Source organism: Salmo salar, chromosome 27, assembly GCF_965601325.2.
Source record: "Salmo salar chromosome 27, fSalSal1, whole genome shotgun sequence".
NCBI classification, from domain to species: domain Eukaryota; kingdom Metazoa; phylum Chordata; class Actinopteri; order Salmoniformes; family Salmonidae; genus Salmo; species Salmo salar.
Window position 1 is genome coordinate 6,052,063 of NC_138317.1, and position 17,106 is coordinate 6,069,168.

The 17,106-nt window shown below is 41.8% G+C and overlaps 1 protein-coding gene across 1 annotated transcript; it reads right to left on the bottom strand.

The window, feature by feature from the left end:
- Positions 1-327: 327 nt before the first annotated feature.
- Positions 328-15,715, bottom strand: sall3b (spalt-like transcription factor 3b). Its single transcript, XM_014177041.3, has 5 exons — positions 14,878-15,715; positions 14,670-14,804; positions 2,474-5,476; positions 1,922-2,265; positions 328-1,734 (listed from the first exon to the last, which is right to left on the bottom strand). The coding sequence occupies exons 2-5, from the start codon at positions 14,749-14,751 to the stop codon at positions 1,363-1,365; spliced, it is 3,801 nt and encodes a 1,266-aa protein (XP_014032516.3). The 5' UTR covers positions 14,752-14,804; positions 14,878-15,715; the 3' UTR covers positions 328-1,362.
- Positions 15,716-17,106: the final 1,391 nt, after the last annotated feature.

A 17,106-nucleotide genomic window follows, 5' to 3' on the forward strand; every position in this document is an offset into this window, starting at 1 on the left:
GACTTCAGTGCGTTACCGACAACTGGGAACTCGAAAAAAAAACGAGCTCCGACTAGGAAAAATCTTTTGAACGGTCATCCAACTCGGGCCTCTTTCTCGAGCTCCGACTTTCCGACTTGAACATCACTGACTGACATCGTGATTTCACCTAGCATTTTTCCGAGTTCCCAGTTGTCGCGAATGCACCATTATTCGGTCTGACTGGATTGACAGATGCGAATGTGGGATTTTATTAGCTCAGTTCGTTTTGTAGTCTACAATTATGAATTAATGTCGCTACATGTTAAGCAGTAATGCTTAACACAGTAAAAGTTGGAAAAATCACACTTCTCAAATTGTAGATATTTATTTAAAGTAGCATGAAATATTGTAATCTAGACAAATAAATTATTTTCTTTCAGTAGATGTCTGTCGGCCCAGCAAATTTTGCTTGTAAAAATATTTGCTGAGATTGAGAGGATCCACTTCCATTGCTTTTTAGGCCATCCTACCATATGCACACTAATTTTTTGTTGTTGTCTGTAGCCTTCATGCAGAAAAGAGGCAAATGTCTCTGGTTTGTATCTGTGATGCCTCTTCTGTACATCACATTTAGAAATCTAAAAAACAGTTCTCAGTGGAGGAGATAAAATGCTGAAATCTCTAACAACAAGATAAACCAAAAATGCAACTTTTTTGACTAAACCATATAGCTTACATTCTGTTTATGTATGCATCTATAAGCCAATTGATTGTTTTCACAATTTTATCTAATATACATTTTGGATGCAGAGAAAATAACCTAAATGAGAAAGCTGAAATAAATGCTGATAGACTGCATAAAGTCAAGAGTAAAGTCCAGTGAAGAAATGGGACATGCAATTTAAGCTGAAGTAAATTCAATAAATGATTGTCCAACCTTAGGCTTGCTCAATTACTTGCACAAATTCTTCAATTTGAAATGCTGCAGGCCTACATGTGAGGCCTCGTTATAAAGACATTTGTGCTTTGCACCAACTAGCAGCAGTGACCAACCGACAGATTCCTCTCTTTGTATTTCTATATCACATTTTCCATGTCACATTTTCCCTTTTTAGAGTAATAGAGTATGTGTCTACAGTAAGCACCATGGACGAAGTGAAACAACCTGTTTGTGTAGGCAAAACCAACATTTGCAAATGGACAATTCCATAAAACAAGAATGAAATACTGTAGGTCTGTGAATGAATAAAACATTTTTTTTATCTCTATATAATACATAGTCAACTTGTTTTTACAAATAAATCAATCATTTATTCTCTACATTGTTTGTATAATCTATTTATCTTATTAATCTGCCATTCAATTTATTTAAATTGATCCCAATCTCTTTACTGTCATCAATTAACATAGAAAAGTGTCGGGTCGGTTAATTCCAAGGTCCATGGCTGTCTTTCCAAGACTGGTCATTGGTGGGCTACTCCCAGTGCTGACTCTGTCCATGCCTGCCGTCATGGGATAAAGCTGTAGAATCCCCCCATTCTGGATCACTGAAATCTCATTCTTCTTCATGGCTAGGCCGTTGGTTATAGCTGATGCGTAGCGGTTCCAGAACCCTGGGTCCACGTTCATGGCCCGTTCCGTCAGGTCCTTCTGAAACATCTCTCCAAACTTCATGGCAGCTTCCCCACCCAGCAAGGCCATGGGGTTCTCCACTGACAGACGCCTGCCTCTTCTGGCTGGTGCGTTGTTCCACATATGAGTGCCCATGTGTACCTAAAGAGGAATGGGGAGAGGGGATGGAGGACATAAAACCCAAATACATTAACATTAGTCATAGTTATTAGCTAAGCTATAAGCTAAGCTAAAAATATTCTGAAATTGTTTGAACAACAGGTACTGAGTCTTAAGAGTGTTTGGGAAGAAAATACAGTAATTATAATCCCATTAAAATGTGTAGTACCTTCAGGTTTCCTTTAGTTGTGAATGCCCTGCCACAGATGGAGCAACCGAAAGGTTTCTCCCCTGTGTGGGTCCGCTCATGGATCTGTAGAGCGCTGGCTGAAGAGAAGTTCTTCCCACACGCATGGCAGTTGTGTTGCTTCGGGGTCCGTCGAAGTTGAGGTGGCCCAAGCAGAGAGGTAATTCCTGGGCTCACCAGAGATGGAGGAGCAGCAGGGACCTGGAGGCCGAATGGATGATGCAGCCCCTCATTGAAGTTCGTTGGTCGATGGTGCCCATTCATTTCAGATTTGATCATCCTTGGCGCAATGCTGGTAATCAGGCTAGGAATGCTTTGACTGGAACCTAAAACAATTAGATAACGGGATGTTTAGAGTTTTAATATGTTGTGGGGATAACTGAATAAGATCTACATTTGCTAGATAGTGAAGGGGGAAAACAACATTTTCAACCGTTGTAGTGATATAGAGCGTTTAAAAATAGAACACCTTTTTACATTGTTGTTACATCTACTCTATACAACAGGTATTATCAGTTGATATTGTTATCTCACCACGTTCTTTACTCAGGAATAGCGTACTGTAAGGACTCTCCTGTTTCACACACTGCCTGTTAGGTTGCATCCCTCTCAGATCCAAAGTCACTCCATTTTCCAGTACCGGAGATGAGGTGGGCGAATCAAATTGCTCACTCTTCACTGAGGCTGTGATCTCTTGGAACTCTCCACTGTGCTTCCCAGATGGGGAATTGCAGAGGTGGACCTCAGAATTGCTTTGCACAGGTGAAACTGGTACATGCATACACGTGGACGATTCAGACACGGTTGGGCTGCTGGCTGGATTGTGATTCTGTCCTTCTCCCACTATAGAGGAGTGGATAGCAGCACGGCGCTCACTGTCCATAAAACCATTCATCATTGACTTTAGCCCAAAGGAGTGGTTTAGGTTTATGGTGGAGTCTATCATTTTCATTTGGTTCTCCAGTGCAGCTATGCTGAAGACAACAGCATCAGAGTTGGGAGGAGAACTAGAGACAGAGCTCAGGGGTTTAAGGGTATCTACACCCCCCTCTTCATCATCCTCTTCCTCCCCCATGGAGTTGTCATACATGAGGTCATTGTCATAGTTATTCAGGCTATCAAAGTTCTTCTCATGGAAGGAGAGATCAGTGTCGAGGTCCTGTAGGCCGTCCATTAAGGGTGAGTTTGAGATCTGACCCCCCATATGCATGCGGATGTGCTGCTGTAGAACTACAGCATTGGTGAACTTCTTCTGGCAGATGGGGCATGAATGTTGAACCCGGAGAGGAGGGTTTGCTCTGTGGACACCAATGTGTGTATTCAGGTTCCCTTTGGTGGTGAAAGCCCTGCCACACACCTTACATTTAAAGGGCCTCTCCCCAGTGTGGATACGGTAGTGCATCTTCAGCGCGCTTTGGCAGCTGAGCACGCGATGACAGAGGACACACTGGTTGGGATCTGTTATCTTCTTGTCTATGTTTTCCACCAGCTGCTGGAGCTTTGAGGTCTCTGACGTTTGCATAGAGTCCAGGAGGCCACCGAATGGAAACTTTGCTTTGAACGGGTCAGAGGCCAGGGAAAGTGGTAGAAAGTTGGAAGTCAGAGCACTGGGCTCAGGTGTGGATGTGGTAATAGTCATGGCTTTACTTGTTGCCACAGTAAATGGACTCACCCTGGATCTAGTCATCCAGTTTTGGGGCAGATGAATTTCCTCTGCTTTCAAGACATGGGAGGATTCCCCCTCCTGATTAGACTGTGGAGACTCTAAAGCTGTGGGAACACTGGTTTCATTTCCTGTAGTGTTCAGTGACAAAGACACACATTCACTTAAGGCTGGGGAGGGCCTAAAAGGAGATTTGATGGGTGGTGTGACACTTAGAGATCCACGTGAGCTTCCCATAGTAGTGAGAGAGAAGGGAAGCTGAATACCCATAGAGGTGGGTACCGTCGCTGAAACAGGCTTGCTATCCAGCCAAGTGGTTCCTGTTTTTTCAGGCGGGAATGACATGCCATAGGGAATACCAGAGCTCGTTGGCACATTGTCTAAATATTCCGGCACTGGATAAGGGTTCATCTGAACATGGGGATACTTTTCTTTGTGTCTCTGGAAGTGGACTTTCAGGTTCCCTTTAGTGGAGAAGCGATTGCCGCAGAGGTTGCACTTGAAGGGCCTCTCCCCGGTGTGAGAGCGCAGGTGGATCTGCAGCGCGCTGTCGCTGCCAAACACTTTGGCGCAGAACCTGCACTTATGCTTGAAAAAGGGCTCCTCAGGGCTGGGCTTGGTGTCGAACATGGACACACTGGGCAGCTTGCCATTCCGGTGGTGCTTCATCAGGGCGTTGAGGGGGTCGAGGGCATTTGTCGTGGCTGCGATGCTGGCCAGGGGGTTGGGGAAGATGACACTGCTGGGGGGGCTCTGAGGTAGAAATGGCAGGCTGGATGGTGAGCTGAGGAGACTGTTGCTCTGATCCTGCATGGAAAGTGGGCTGGACGAGGTCAGGGTCTGAGTACAGCTACTGCTTGTGTGTGAGTATGAACCCATATAGGGAGGATGTAATGAGGAAATATTGTTGCAGCTAGTAGGGGGAGGGGCAGAGTTGTCAGAAGGAGCTGAGGTACATCTAGCATCTCTCATGTGGGCCTGTCCATCTGAAGTTTGTTTGGAGAGTGTGTGGGACCTTTCAAGCACAGATGCCGAAGACACAGATGCTTGTCCATTGACAGCAGAGGGTATGGTCCCAGACAGTGGTAGGACAGGGGGAGCGATGAGGCCTTGGGAGGGGAAAGGGTTTGGTGCCAGTGAAAGGGCCCTAGAGACTGGGTTTAGTGCTGTTTGTGTGGGCTGTCTGTTCATGAAGGCCACCTGGCTACGGATCTGCTCAATAAGCTGCAACTGGTGGACCTGTTGCTGCTGCAAAGCCAGCAGGTGCTCTAGGATCACTGGGATGGCCGCTGTGGCCGCCTTCCCTCCTGCCCCACTGCTTTGGAGGCTCTGGGAGAACTGGGCAACAGCCACCCGGGTACTGTGGAGGATCTCCAGCGTTACGTTCGTACTGGGCATGCTGCTAGTCACAGAGGACAACTGAGATGAAGGGATGGCCAACTCAGTTATATCTGGGGGATTCTGGGGGCTAGATGACTTATATTTGTCATGGTGCTGCTGCTCCACCTCCATGGATTCATCCTCCTTCTCACCCATGTTCATCTCCTCTAACATATCTGTGCTGTCATTATCATTATAATTCATAGGCTCCACCAGTTCAAGGCCCCTGTCCGCTGACTCCATGTCTGCTGAGTCACTGTGGGCCAGGTTAAGAATGGCCAGGCTGAGGGTTGGAGAGGATCCAGCTGGGGACCCCTCAGGTTCAGGGATCCCCTCATCTTCCTTCACAATGTGGACCTGAGGTAGGTCCTCTGTGCAGCTTCTCTGGTGCTCATACAGTTCAGCCCAGGTGAAGTACTCAGCAATTTTTTTACGCACATGCGTTTCCTCAATGCCACTGCGGCGCTCCTCCTCATCCATTCCCTCCAATAGAGCTGCATGGAAAACAGGGGGAGAAGAAAATAATTGTTAGTTAATATAACTTGGATGACAGACTATAACCCTACAATTACAGTAAGAGTAAACATTTTCAATGATAAACTAAATCTATAGTTTTCATTCTAAATGTATAGATTATTTGCATCATATTAGATCCAGTTTCTACTAAATTCAATCTCCTTGTATGCAGCTGTTGTAACGGCTCTCGTTGGTGGTAGGAAGAGTAGACCAAAGCGCAGCTGGAGGCTCGCTGGAGGCTCCGGACTGGGGCCCGTCGCTGGAGCCTCCAGACTGGGGACCGTCGCTGCAGGCTCCGGACTGGGGACCGTCGCTGCCATCTCTGGACTGGGGACCGTCGCTGCAGGCTCCGGACTGGGGACCGTCGCTGGAGATTACGGACTGCAGACCGTCGCTGGAGACTCCGGACCTTGGCTCATCACTGGAGGCTTCGGGCCATGGATCATCACTGGAAGCTTCGGGCCATTGATCATCACTGGAGGCTCTGGGCCATGGATCATCACTGGAGGCTCCGGGCCATGGATTATCACTGGAGGCTTCGTGCCATGGATCATCACTGGAGGCTTAGTGCCATGGATCATCACTGCAGGCTTTGTGCCATGGATCATCACTGGAGGCTTCGGGCCATGGATCATCACTGCAGGCTTCGTGCCATGGATCATCACTGCAGGCTTCGTGCCATGGATCATCACTGGAGGCTTCGTGCCATGGATCATCACTGGAGGCTTCGTGCCATGGGATCATCACTGCAGGCTTCGTGCCATGGATCATCACTGCAGGCTTCGGGCCATAGATCATCACTGGAGGCTTCGGGCCATGGATCATCACTGCAGGCTTCGGGCCATGGATCATCACTTGAGCCTACGTGCCATGGATCACCACTGCAGGCTCCGGGCCATGGATCATCACTGCAGGCTTCGTGCCATTGATCATCACTGCAGGCTTCGTGCCATGGATCATCACTGCAGGCTTCGTGCCATGGATCATCACTGGAGGCTTGAGCATCCCTGTAGCTCAGTTGGTAGAGCATGGTGTTTGCAACACCAGGGTTGTGGGTTCGATTCCCACGGGCGGCCAGCACAGAATTTTTTTTTAAAAAACATGTATGAAATGTATGCATTCACTACTGTAAGTCGCTCTGGATAAGAGCGTCTGCTAAATGACTCAAATGTAAAAAATTTAAATCACTGGAGGCTTCAGACCATGGATCATCGTACGTGGAGCCGGAACAGGTCTCACCGGACTGAGGAGACGTACTGGCAGCCTGGTGCGTGGAGCTGCCACAGGGCTTACCAGGCTGGGGAGAACCACTGGAGGCCTGATACGTGGAGCCGGAACAGGTCTCACCAGACTGGGGAGATGCACTGAAAGCCTGGTGCGTGGAGCAGGCACCGGATACACTGGGCCGTGGAGGCGCACTGGAGGTCTCGAGCGTAGAGCTGGCACAACCCGTCCTGGCTGGATGTTTACTTTCGTCCGGCAAATGCGGGACACTAGCACAGGACGCACTGGGCTGTGAAGGCGCACTGGAGACACAGTGCGCAGATCCGGCACAGGATATCCTGGGCCGAAGAGACGCACCGGAAACCAGGAGCGCTGAGCCGGCACAATGCGTCCTGGCTGAATGCCCACTCTAGCACGGCAAATGCGAGAAGCAGGCAAAGAGCGCACTGGGCTGTGCATGCGCACTGGAGATAGTGCGCATCACCGCATAACACGGTGCCTGACCGGTCACACGCTCCCCACGGTAAGCACGGAGAGTTGGCTCAGGTCTAAACCATGACTCCGCCAAACTCCCCGTGTGCCCCCCCAAACAATTTTGGGCAGCTTCCTCTCGGGCTTCCGTCGTTGTTCTAATTCCTCGTATCGTCGCCGTTCCTCTCTTGCTGCCTCCATCTCCTCCCTTGAACGGCGATACTCTCCAATCCGCGTCCAGGGCCCTTCTCCATTCATTATTCCCTCCCATGTCCACTCATCCTGGCCATGCTGCTTGGTCCGTTTTTGGTGGGATCTTCTGTAACGGCTCTCATTGGTGGTAGGAAGGGTAGACCAAAGCACAGCGTGGAAAGTGTTCATGATTACTTTTATTCACAAAACACTTAAACAAAATACCAAAAGGCGAAAACGAAAGCGCACAGTTCTGTCAGGCACGGACACTAAACAGAAAACAAGATCCCACAAAAACCCAAAAGGAAAATGACAACTTATAAATGATCACCAATCAGAGACAACGATAGACAGCTGCCTCTGATTGGGAACCACACTCGGCCAAAAACAAAGAAATAGAAAACATAGACTTTCCCACCCGAGTCACCCCCTGACCTAACCAAACATAGAGAATAATAAGGATCTCTGAGGTCAGGGCGTGACAGCTGTTAATTTGATTTAGTTAATCAATCAAATTATGTGACCTACCAATTGTGCATACTGCAACTTAATGAAATTGATTGATTATTGATTTCCAATGCATTCATACAGTTAAAGTGCCATGTCCGTTGAGTACAAATTGGGTCTTTGAATGGCTCATTCCCTATTGCAATCAACCACTCTAATTTCCGCAGCAGGAATTTCAAATGCTATTCTACAACACTTGGCTCTGTCAAACAAACAAATCATTGTCTATTAGAGCATGCCTGGGAAAAATGCACCATTATCTTTGTGAAATTGTTTACAAAATGACCTTCTGTAAACATGCTGAAAACAAGTTCATACAACAGCAATATTTCCAAATAATATTTCATAGCTAATTCGAATTACTACATTCTGTGAATTCATGTGAGATTATATTTCGAGTGTAGTAATTTAAAGAACAAAACAGGGAAAACCCAATAATTGATCTTCATGTAATCAATTCTATAGGAACCTTTTAAATGATTAATCTATAATGCTGTTTCTATTTGAAAGTAATAATTAGTTTAACATGTTATCAATCTAGATCATTAAAAGATGTATTTATTGGTCTGATGTTGATGTTAAATAACTTCACTTATACTTAGCTACATAATCCAGCTATAAACACATGGCAAGCCATTTTTTTATTCCTGGCTGCAAATACCTCCCTCGCACACACAGAAAATTATGTTTTAACATGATATTTATCTAGATCTTGGACATGCAATAGCTACTGCTATGTTAATGTAAATTCTATAAGGAATAAACAGACTTTCATACAATCTCATGTCCTCTTGTTCAGTATCCTGAGTGATATTCTGGCAGCTGCAGTAACTGTAAAAAGTCTAGAGAGCTTAATTCTTTTAGACATTAAGCTTCTCCTAAATGCCCTCAAATCAATGCAGTTGACAGGGAAATCGCCATGGCATCTGTTAAAGCTGTGTGTTGTTAGGAGGCAGATGAGCATGCCAGCTGGGTAATGCTGGGAAGTTCCAGCGAAACAATACTTTATGTGCATCCAAAATGGCATCCTATTTCCTATATAGTGCACTTTTGACCAGCGCCCATAGGGTTCCATTTTCAACCTTTCTTTTATTGCACGCACACCCAAGTTGCTTTTCAATGGGCATTGAAACAACTTTTCAATGGGCATTTTGGAATGAATCAATTCAGTCTATAAAATCCGAAAAAATGGATAACTGTGCATGTTTTACCCTTCTATAGAATAAGATAGAATGGAAATATGGCTTAAACTTACCATCAAAACATGAGTGCTGTGATCTATCCAAGGTTTTGTCTATTCAGTACATCAAATAAATAAAATGTAAATGTTTTGTTGATCACTGTTTGTTAAAAAACGAAACATTGTAGCAAAAACATTTTCTTGGTGTGTGCTTAAAACCTTGTTTCTTACCCTTTTGAGTGTCTTCATGGCACTGGTTGAAAACAGGGCCGTTGTGACAGCACATACACAAAGCAGCTTTGATAATGCGTGTGTGTGTGTCTGTCTGTATAGTGTGTCTCTGTCTAGTGTGTGCGCGTGTATTTGTGTGTGTGTGTGCATGTGTGTGTATGTGTGTGTTTGTATGCGTGTGTCCAACAATGTCTGGCATACTGTGTGGTAAATAAATTCTAGTTCTGAGGGATTAGTGATGAGTGCTTTTTGGAGTCAGTTCGGTTTCAGTTTGATTATAAAAAAAAAACGGTTTTCAATTTCAGTTCCGATTGTTTTGTTTTTTTAACATTAAATGCACTATGCATCATGAGAGTGCAATGCTGTAACAACACATAATAAAATAATTAATAAAAGTCCCATGATGGTAGTTACTGCTTATCACTTATTAACCATCATTTGTTCACATTTCTTGACTTTCATAAAATATTTCAGTTGTTGTGTTTATTACATTTGTTTTATTTGTAGACTTTATTATTTCATTCCAAGTCATCATCTCATCTCTATAGATCTGCTGCCTATGCTGTTTGATAAAATCACTATTTTAGTAGTTCTTCAACGTAAATGAGGCATACTTTTATGACTGCTGAATACCAACTAACAGTCATATCATGTATTTTCAGGTAGAGATACCTTGCGAAACAACTGCTCTCTATCCCTCTTGATCGCACAATTCTTCTCTCACTGTCAGTGTCTGGACCACACTAACCTAACGTGCCAACGGCGTAAAAGAAACACACAGAACTGGACAAGTTGGCACGCAATGGATTATGGTCATTGTAGTTAATTAACTATGTTTCCAACTCTAAACTATGTAGAATATTGGCCTGTTGGAAACTACAACATGACACAGTTCAGGCTTGATCTGATTTATCTTTAGAGAAACTGCCAAAGTGAGCATTGAGCTCACAGAAAAAAACTAAACGAAAGCAAATAAAAATAATTGAACCGATGTTGGTCAATTAGTTGTTTAAAACCTCGAAAATAACAAACATTTCTGCACTAATTAATTGTCACACCAAGTTAAATAATAATTGATCGTGGACTACAGGAAAAGGAGGGCAGAGCACACCCCCATTCTCATCGACGGGGCTGTAGTGGAGCAGGTTGAGAGCGTCAAGTTCCTTGGTGTCCACATCACCAACAAACTATCATAGTCCAAGCTTCCTGCCATCCAGGATCTCTATACCAGGCAGAGTTAGAGGAAGGCCCTAAAAATTGCCAGACTCCAGCCACCCTAGTCATAGACTGTTCTCTCTGCTACCGCACGGCAAGCCAAGTCTAGGTCCAAGAGGCTTCGAAACAGCTTCTACCCCCAAGTCATATGACTGCTGAACAGCTAATCAAATGGCTACCCGGACTATTTGCATTGACCCCACCCCTTTAAAAAAAATATATTATCTATTATCTATGTATAGTCACTTTACCTCTACTTACATGTACATATTATCTGGACTTACCTGTACCCTCGCACATTGACTCGTTACCGGTACACCATGTGTAAAGCCTCGTTGTTGTTATTTTATTGTTGCTCTTTTATAAAAAAAAATTGTTAATCTGTAAATATTTTTCTTAAAACTGCATTGTTGGTTAAGGGCTTGTAAGTAAGCATTTCACGGTAAGGTCTACACCTCTTGGATTCGGCGCATGTGACAAATACAATATTATTTGTTTTGATTTAATAACCTAAACAGTATACAAAACATTTGAGTAGAGAATCAGTGTCATTGGCTCATCTAAGTGGGTGGCCTCAAGACCACCAATGTTAAGTCACTTAGCAAACAGAAGTAAGACCATGATGCCATGATTAGCTAGAGTTGGATTTTTTAAACAGATTAAAAATATTGTTCTAATTGATAATTCAAATACTATCATTCTTCATAGTTAATATAGGGAAAGTTGTTGCTGTATCAGAAAGCTACCTCAACAACAAAAACAAGAAAACTTTTCACAATCTAGGTGGATATATTATGGCTCTTACGAGAAATAAATGACACAATGCACTATCCAAACACAGGAACAAAGGATGGCCAAAATATATTTGTACCGTTTGTTTACTGTGGAGAGCAAAATCATTCACAGCAATTGAGATTTTGAAATGAAAACAAACAGATCAGAGTGAGGAATCAGTTTACACAGCAATGGTTCCCTCTCGACAGTGTGGCATACATGCTTCAGAGGTCAATGGCACAGATGCACTAATTGCATTATGATCCTGACATACAGCACTTGCCCCTTGTAGGGTGAGGTGGACAAAGGTTAAATCAGCAGGCTCAATCAAAGCTCATCTCAGAACACACCCCCTGCCTGGTGGGGGAAGGGACAAAAAAGTGCCTTGTTGGCACTCAATGCAATCCCACCTTTTCATAGTACTAATCTGCCACATTTGTCAACAATACAGGCCAAGCATGAAGTCCCTAGAAAAAAATGGCCTGATGAGTTGCCTAACATTGAATAACTGATAAATCCTGCATAATCTTTGACTGAGGTGGGGGGAAATATTATAAACTAATTACTAAAATAAATACCATGCAGATAATATAATAAACCTGATAGTAATGAATCATTTTGTGTTTAAGGACCTCTGAGCAAGATTCTGATGATTCTGATTCAATGATTGTGCCAAACCCTATTACAACCCCTTTAACACCATAACACTTCTAAAACATATCAAAACTAGATTATTTCATTAGACCTGTGAGTATTTAAAAATATATATCTTATCACAAATTAATGTTACCATAAAATATATCATATATTATCATAAGGATAAATGTGCTATTACTGTAAAATATATTTATTTAAGTTGATATATCTATCAGCCATATGAGAACAATATAGGCCTACACTTATGTGCTGTCCTGAAAACTTTAAAAACATTTAGCCTTTGATTTGGAGGGAGGGTACAAATGACGAATATCTTAAACAAAACAAAAACTGTCATCTAGAATTTGTATCTATGGAAAATGGAAAAAATACTTTAAGACTATTTAGGAAATGTGTAGAAAGCATAAAATACATTGTCTCAAATAGAACTCAATTAAAATAGTCATGTTTGAGTGGCTCAGATAAATATTTAAACAATGCAATTTCTTGTCTTGAATGGATTGAATAGATTAGTGGGATAAATACTATATTTTTGTTGATATTCATATTTTATACATATAGGCTACTGTATCTGTAAAATATGAATCTAATCAGGGAAACATTTTCAGACCAATAGGCTCCCACTGGGCACACCACGTCATTTCAACATTGATCATTTGGTCATTTGTTTGAGACATTGATCAATGAGATTACAAACTATATTCCTCCACTCAAAAAGACAGCCAAAAGTTAGTTGAATTTCCATTGTGTTATCAATATGCTTTCAACCATCTAAAAGCACAACCAAATTCCATTGGAAAAACAATGTATGATTTTTGGTTTAGTTGCCACCCAAATGTCTATCACTACGCTTTCAACTATTTAAAATCACAGTCCTATTGTTTAACTTAGATTTTTGGTTGAGATGGAGACGTGAATCCAACATATACATTATTCATTTGTAGACAAACTGGAATGAAGTCAGTGGGACAGAACTATCTAATTAGAACATACATTGCCTTCAAATGTTGCATTGACAACCAAACACAATTCAATATCACTAAATATCATTACATTTGAAATCAACCACAGCTTGAAACCCTACGCCTATGTATTGTTGATGGTTTTTGTTGAATCCTTAGTGAATTGAAACAATAGCTGTTGATGATTTTGCAAATGCTATATAGGCCTAAATAGCATAATTGATGATATGAGTGATAAAGTATTGTCACATTTTGTTTGCTCTATTAAACCAACCCTTTGGAATGACATTGATAGCAACAGAAAATCTATTTCATTTTAAGTGGAGATCTGTCAACAATCATTCTCTCGATAAGCACATTGGTCATAGTCAGTGACAAATATCATAGCTAAGCAGGACTTGGTAGATCAAAGGGTAGCTGTAGATAGATCAATTCTCCAGTAGGAGGTGCTGCCCAGCCTATTGTTTTTTTCTGATAGTGGAAATAATGTTGAAGATCTGACATTGTTTTAAAGGTACAAATTCAACATATTTTATAATAGGTTTGTCCATGTTAATATTTGGTTACCATGATGACATAATCCTGTGGTTTAAATTTCACCCTCAAAACAACAGTTTACGTTTATTTATTTTTTTTCAAATACAATGTATTTTCCATGTAGATTTTACGTTACTATATGTTGACAAAATAACTTGAAACAACGTTGATTTAAGCAGTTTGTGCCCACTTTCAATTGCAGTAGAATATGAAAAATTATATGACATATACGTTTTCTTTTCCATACCTGAGGATCAATATAGTCTAATAAAAAATTTTAAAAAATTGCTTATAATGCCTACCTCTTTCAAAAAACGAAGTAGGCTAGTAGACCTGCCCTAATGATCTTGGACACTTCCATAATCCAAAACCGAACTCTCATTCTAGACTTATAGCTCATTGTGTAAATCATATGTCAATTGTACCATAGTTGCCTACCATATGTGTGACAATGAAACATTTTTATGATATAGTTTTCCATTAACATTATAAAGTTACACTAAAGTATAATATACACAGATAGGGAGCTGATGTGGATCTTCTGTGAAACTATTTCATTATAATAAATGGGTCAAAATAATGTCAGATATGATTTAATAACAAATGTAATAACAACAACAATAATTTTTTTTATGTTCATGTAGGGCCTAACTGTTTCAATATTCCTTCACATCGAAAGGACATCTCTCAGGACACATTTCTACCATTTCCTATGGGCAAAATTGCACGCATAGCTCATGAAAGTGTGCTTTGATATCGATCAGACAATAGTCTATCCAGAGTTATCTTATCATATCCGAGGGCAATTTAATGTATTTATGCTAATTTATATTATTTATCTAGGCTATAAACTAGCATTTATTTATAACACTTTCTTAGATTGAATAAGAGATATCACACTGAGGTGCCGGATAAAGAACGTTGAAAATCTGCACCCATTCACCGTAGTCCTTATATTTGTAACAACTTGGGAAGTAAAGGAAATACTAAAATCGTTTGTTTTAAGTCCCTGACCCTAATAAAAAATGGTTTTAAATAAGGCAAAGGGTTCTAATAATATATTAATGGTTAGGAAGGATTATAATAATATATTAATTAATAACTATTCAAGCTAAATAGGCCTACTGTAGCCTATTATAGTCTGGCAATCAAATATGCCCACGATAACTTTTTTAATGCTTTTTTTGTTGTTGCATAAAAGTGTGTGTGAATCTCACGTACCATGTTCTGTGGCGATGTCAGTTTGCAACGCTTCCTCGTCCAATTTGAGATGTTGTGGCTTCGCTTGCTTGCGGCGGGACATGTTGTCAGTTCACTGCTAGTTGCTCTTGTTGCCTTTGGCGGATACATCAGCATCTAACAAATAAAACCCGTTAGAGAGAGTCGGGTCTGTGAAATAAGGGATAACCTATTAGCTGGTGTTACTTACCCATGTGCAGATTGCGCATGTCGGTGTAATTATGATGGAGGATAATGCTTGATGACTCTTGGTGGCTTTCGATGGGGGATTGGCTAAGGTCCAACTGACCCACACTAGATATGGAAATGAGGGATGGATTTGATAATTACACTATACTTTACCTCCTATCCACCTGTCTTTCCGCACGGTCCACCGTACAACAGTAATGGACATTACTAAGTCTAGAACAGTTCTCTCCCTTCTGGTTGGTTTGTTCTGTTTTTACCCGCCACACTTTTGTAAATGTATTTGTGCCATTCGTTTTTATTGTAGCCTACCTTTTCCCCAACGCGTCTTTAAGTTTAAGTGAGTCCCATTGCGATCATAAGTCCTTTCTTTTCATTTACTCCACTTCCATTTCTGTTTCTTCCACGCTTTGACTATTGTACTTTATTTTGGAGATCTACACATGGATAAGAAAGTCCTGGCTGGAAAAGTGTTGCCCAGTGCCTTTATCCTCCTCGTCTTCTATTTGTCATGAAGCCGAGCGGAGGAGGGTGAAAGTAAACCAAAAAAAGAAGATAGCGAAAGTCCGGTTCAGGTGCCCAAAAAGATGTCACGGGGCCGTGATCGAATACTTATCTCTGTTTTCGTGCATAACAATCTAGTTATTGCGCAAAAGTAATGTTCCAAATCCCAGACCGACGCCGAATCTCATTGCGATGGTCGTTCCGAGGAGCGGGTTCTTGGTCTTCCTTGCCCGCAGCTGCTATTCTTTAGAAGCCTCCGCCTCTAGTCCATTATGAGAAGCCCTGTAGCCGAATGTGATAGGCGACCGCTAGGATACCACAGAAGGTGTTGGCAGCGTTACTTCAGTTTCAGCGACCTCCCACAGCTGATGTTTCAGTTGGCTTATGGAGCCATTTTACTGGGTTGATAAGTTGTTTTCTCAAACAATCAAACTGAGTGTAACTAACATTGGCCTATAGATAATTAAATTACAAATGTCATTTTTGAGGTTTGATGTCTTACTAAGAATACACTGTTGTAAGAGTTGTGTGGATATAATTCACCAATCATTTCCTCTCTGAGATAATATTAGGTTTTAAATTAAATGTATCAAAGTGGGTGTTTTAGTTGTGGCCCTCTCATCAGCTATTGTTCAAAAGTCTGTAATTATGGTATTAAAATATGTGTCCTGCCTGGAGAGGGCAGAATCAGCTGTTAATAACTGCATATAGGACTACTACAACACAACCTTGTATTGATCGCCTTGTCTCCCATTCCTTTGGTATAGAGCGGTAAGAAGACCCACTCCTTGAGGAGTACAATTTATTTTGACCTATCAGCTTTCTACAGACTTATGATGAGTAGCGAGAGTGGTTGAGAGCTCTCTTATCTCGAAACTTAACCCTCCTTGATATAATATTGATTCTTTATAACTAGCTCTGCACACAAACTACCTACTTGACCACTATCATGTACAACTACAATGCTGGAACACTGATCTCCTGCTTCTGCAAAGAAAATCATATTTTGAAACAATTGGTATGATTTCATTTCAGTACTGTACTTTTACCAAAGAGAAGCACAATAACTTACAGTACAGACACAGATCAGCCTACTTAAACTGAATGTATGAACCTACTTATCATGAGTAAATGATTTAATCCAATAGGATAGTACATCACATGCATGCTATAGCAAAAAGGTGCATGAGCTTCAGTAGAGGGAGGGGTTTAGGGAAGTGTTTCTTTCCCAGGGACCAGTGAGATTTGTGGTGTTCTGTTCGTTCAACCTTCTGATTATTTTGATTTTTTTTACAGTATCAGCCTACTTTAGATTGTTTTCACCGTGGGGCACAATTATACTTTCTCAATCCTGATATGTGCATGCAGAATTTTTTTTTTCTTCCAAAATACATTGTTATAGATGGTAAACAATCGTGGTAAAGTATGTGTATAAAAAACATGTTTACTGCATTTTGTCTGTATCACTAAAGTCTCAACGAAACAAGAAGCTCGTTTCAAGGTAAACAACGTCTTGGAGGCCAGTGCTCAAGTGTTCATATTGAAGTGCTTCCTGTGGCATGTTTTTGTGTGCATTGATTACAGTGGGGTGTGATTTACTACTGGCCAAATGGATGAGCAGATTTTACCCCCTTCGGTCAGGATCTGTCAGCTGAGGAATGTGTGTACTATTTGGGTTTGGTGACCTACGATGAAGATATGACATCCTGTGACCCCTGTCCCTGTCCGT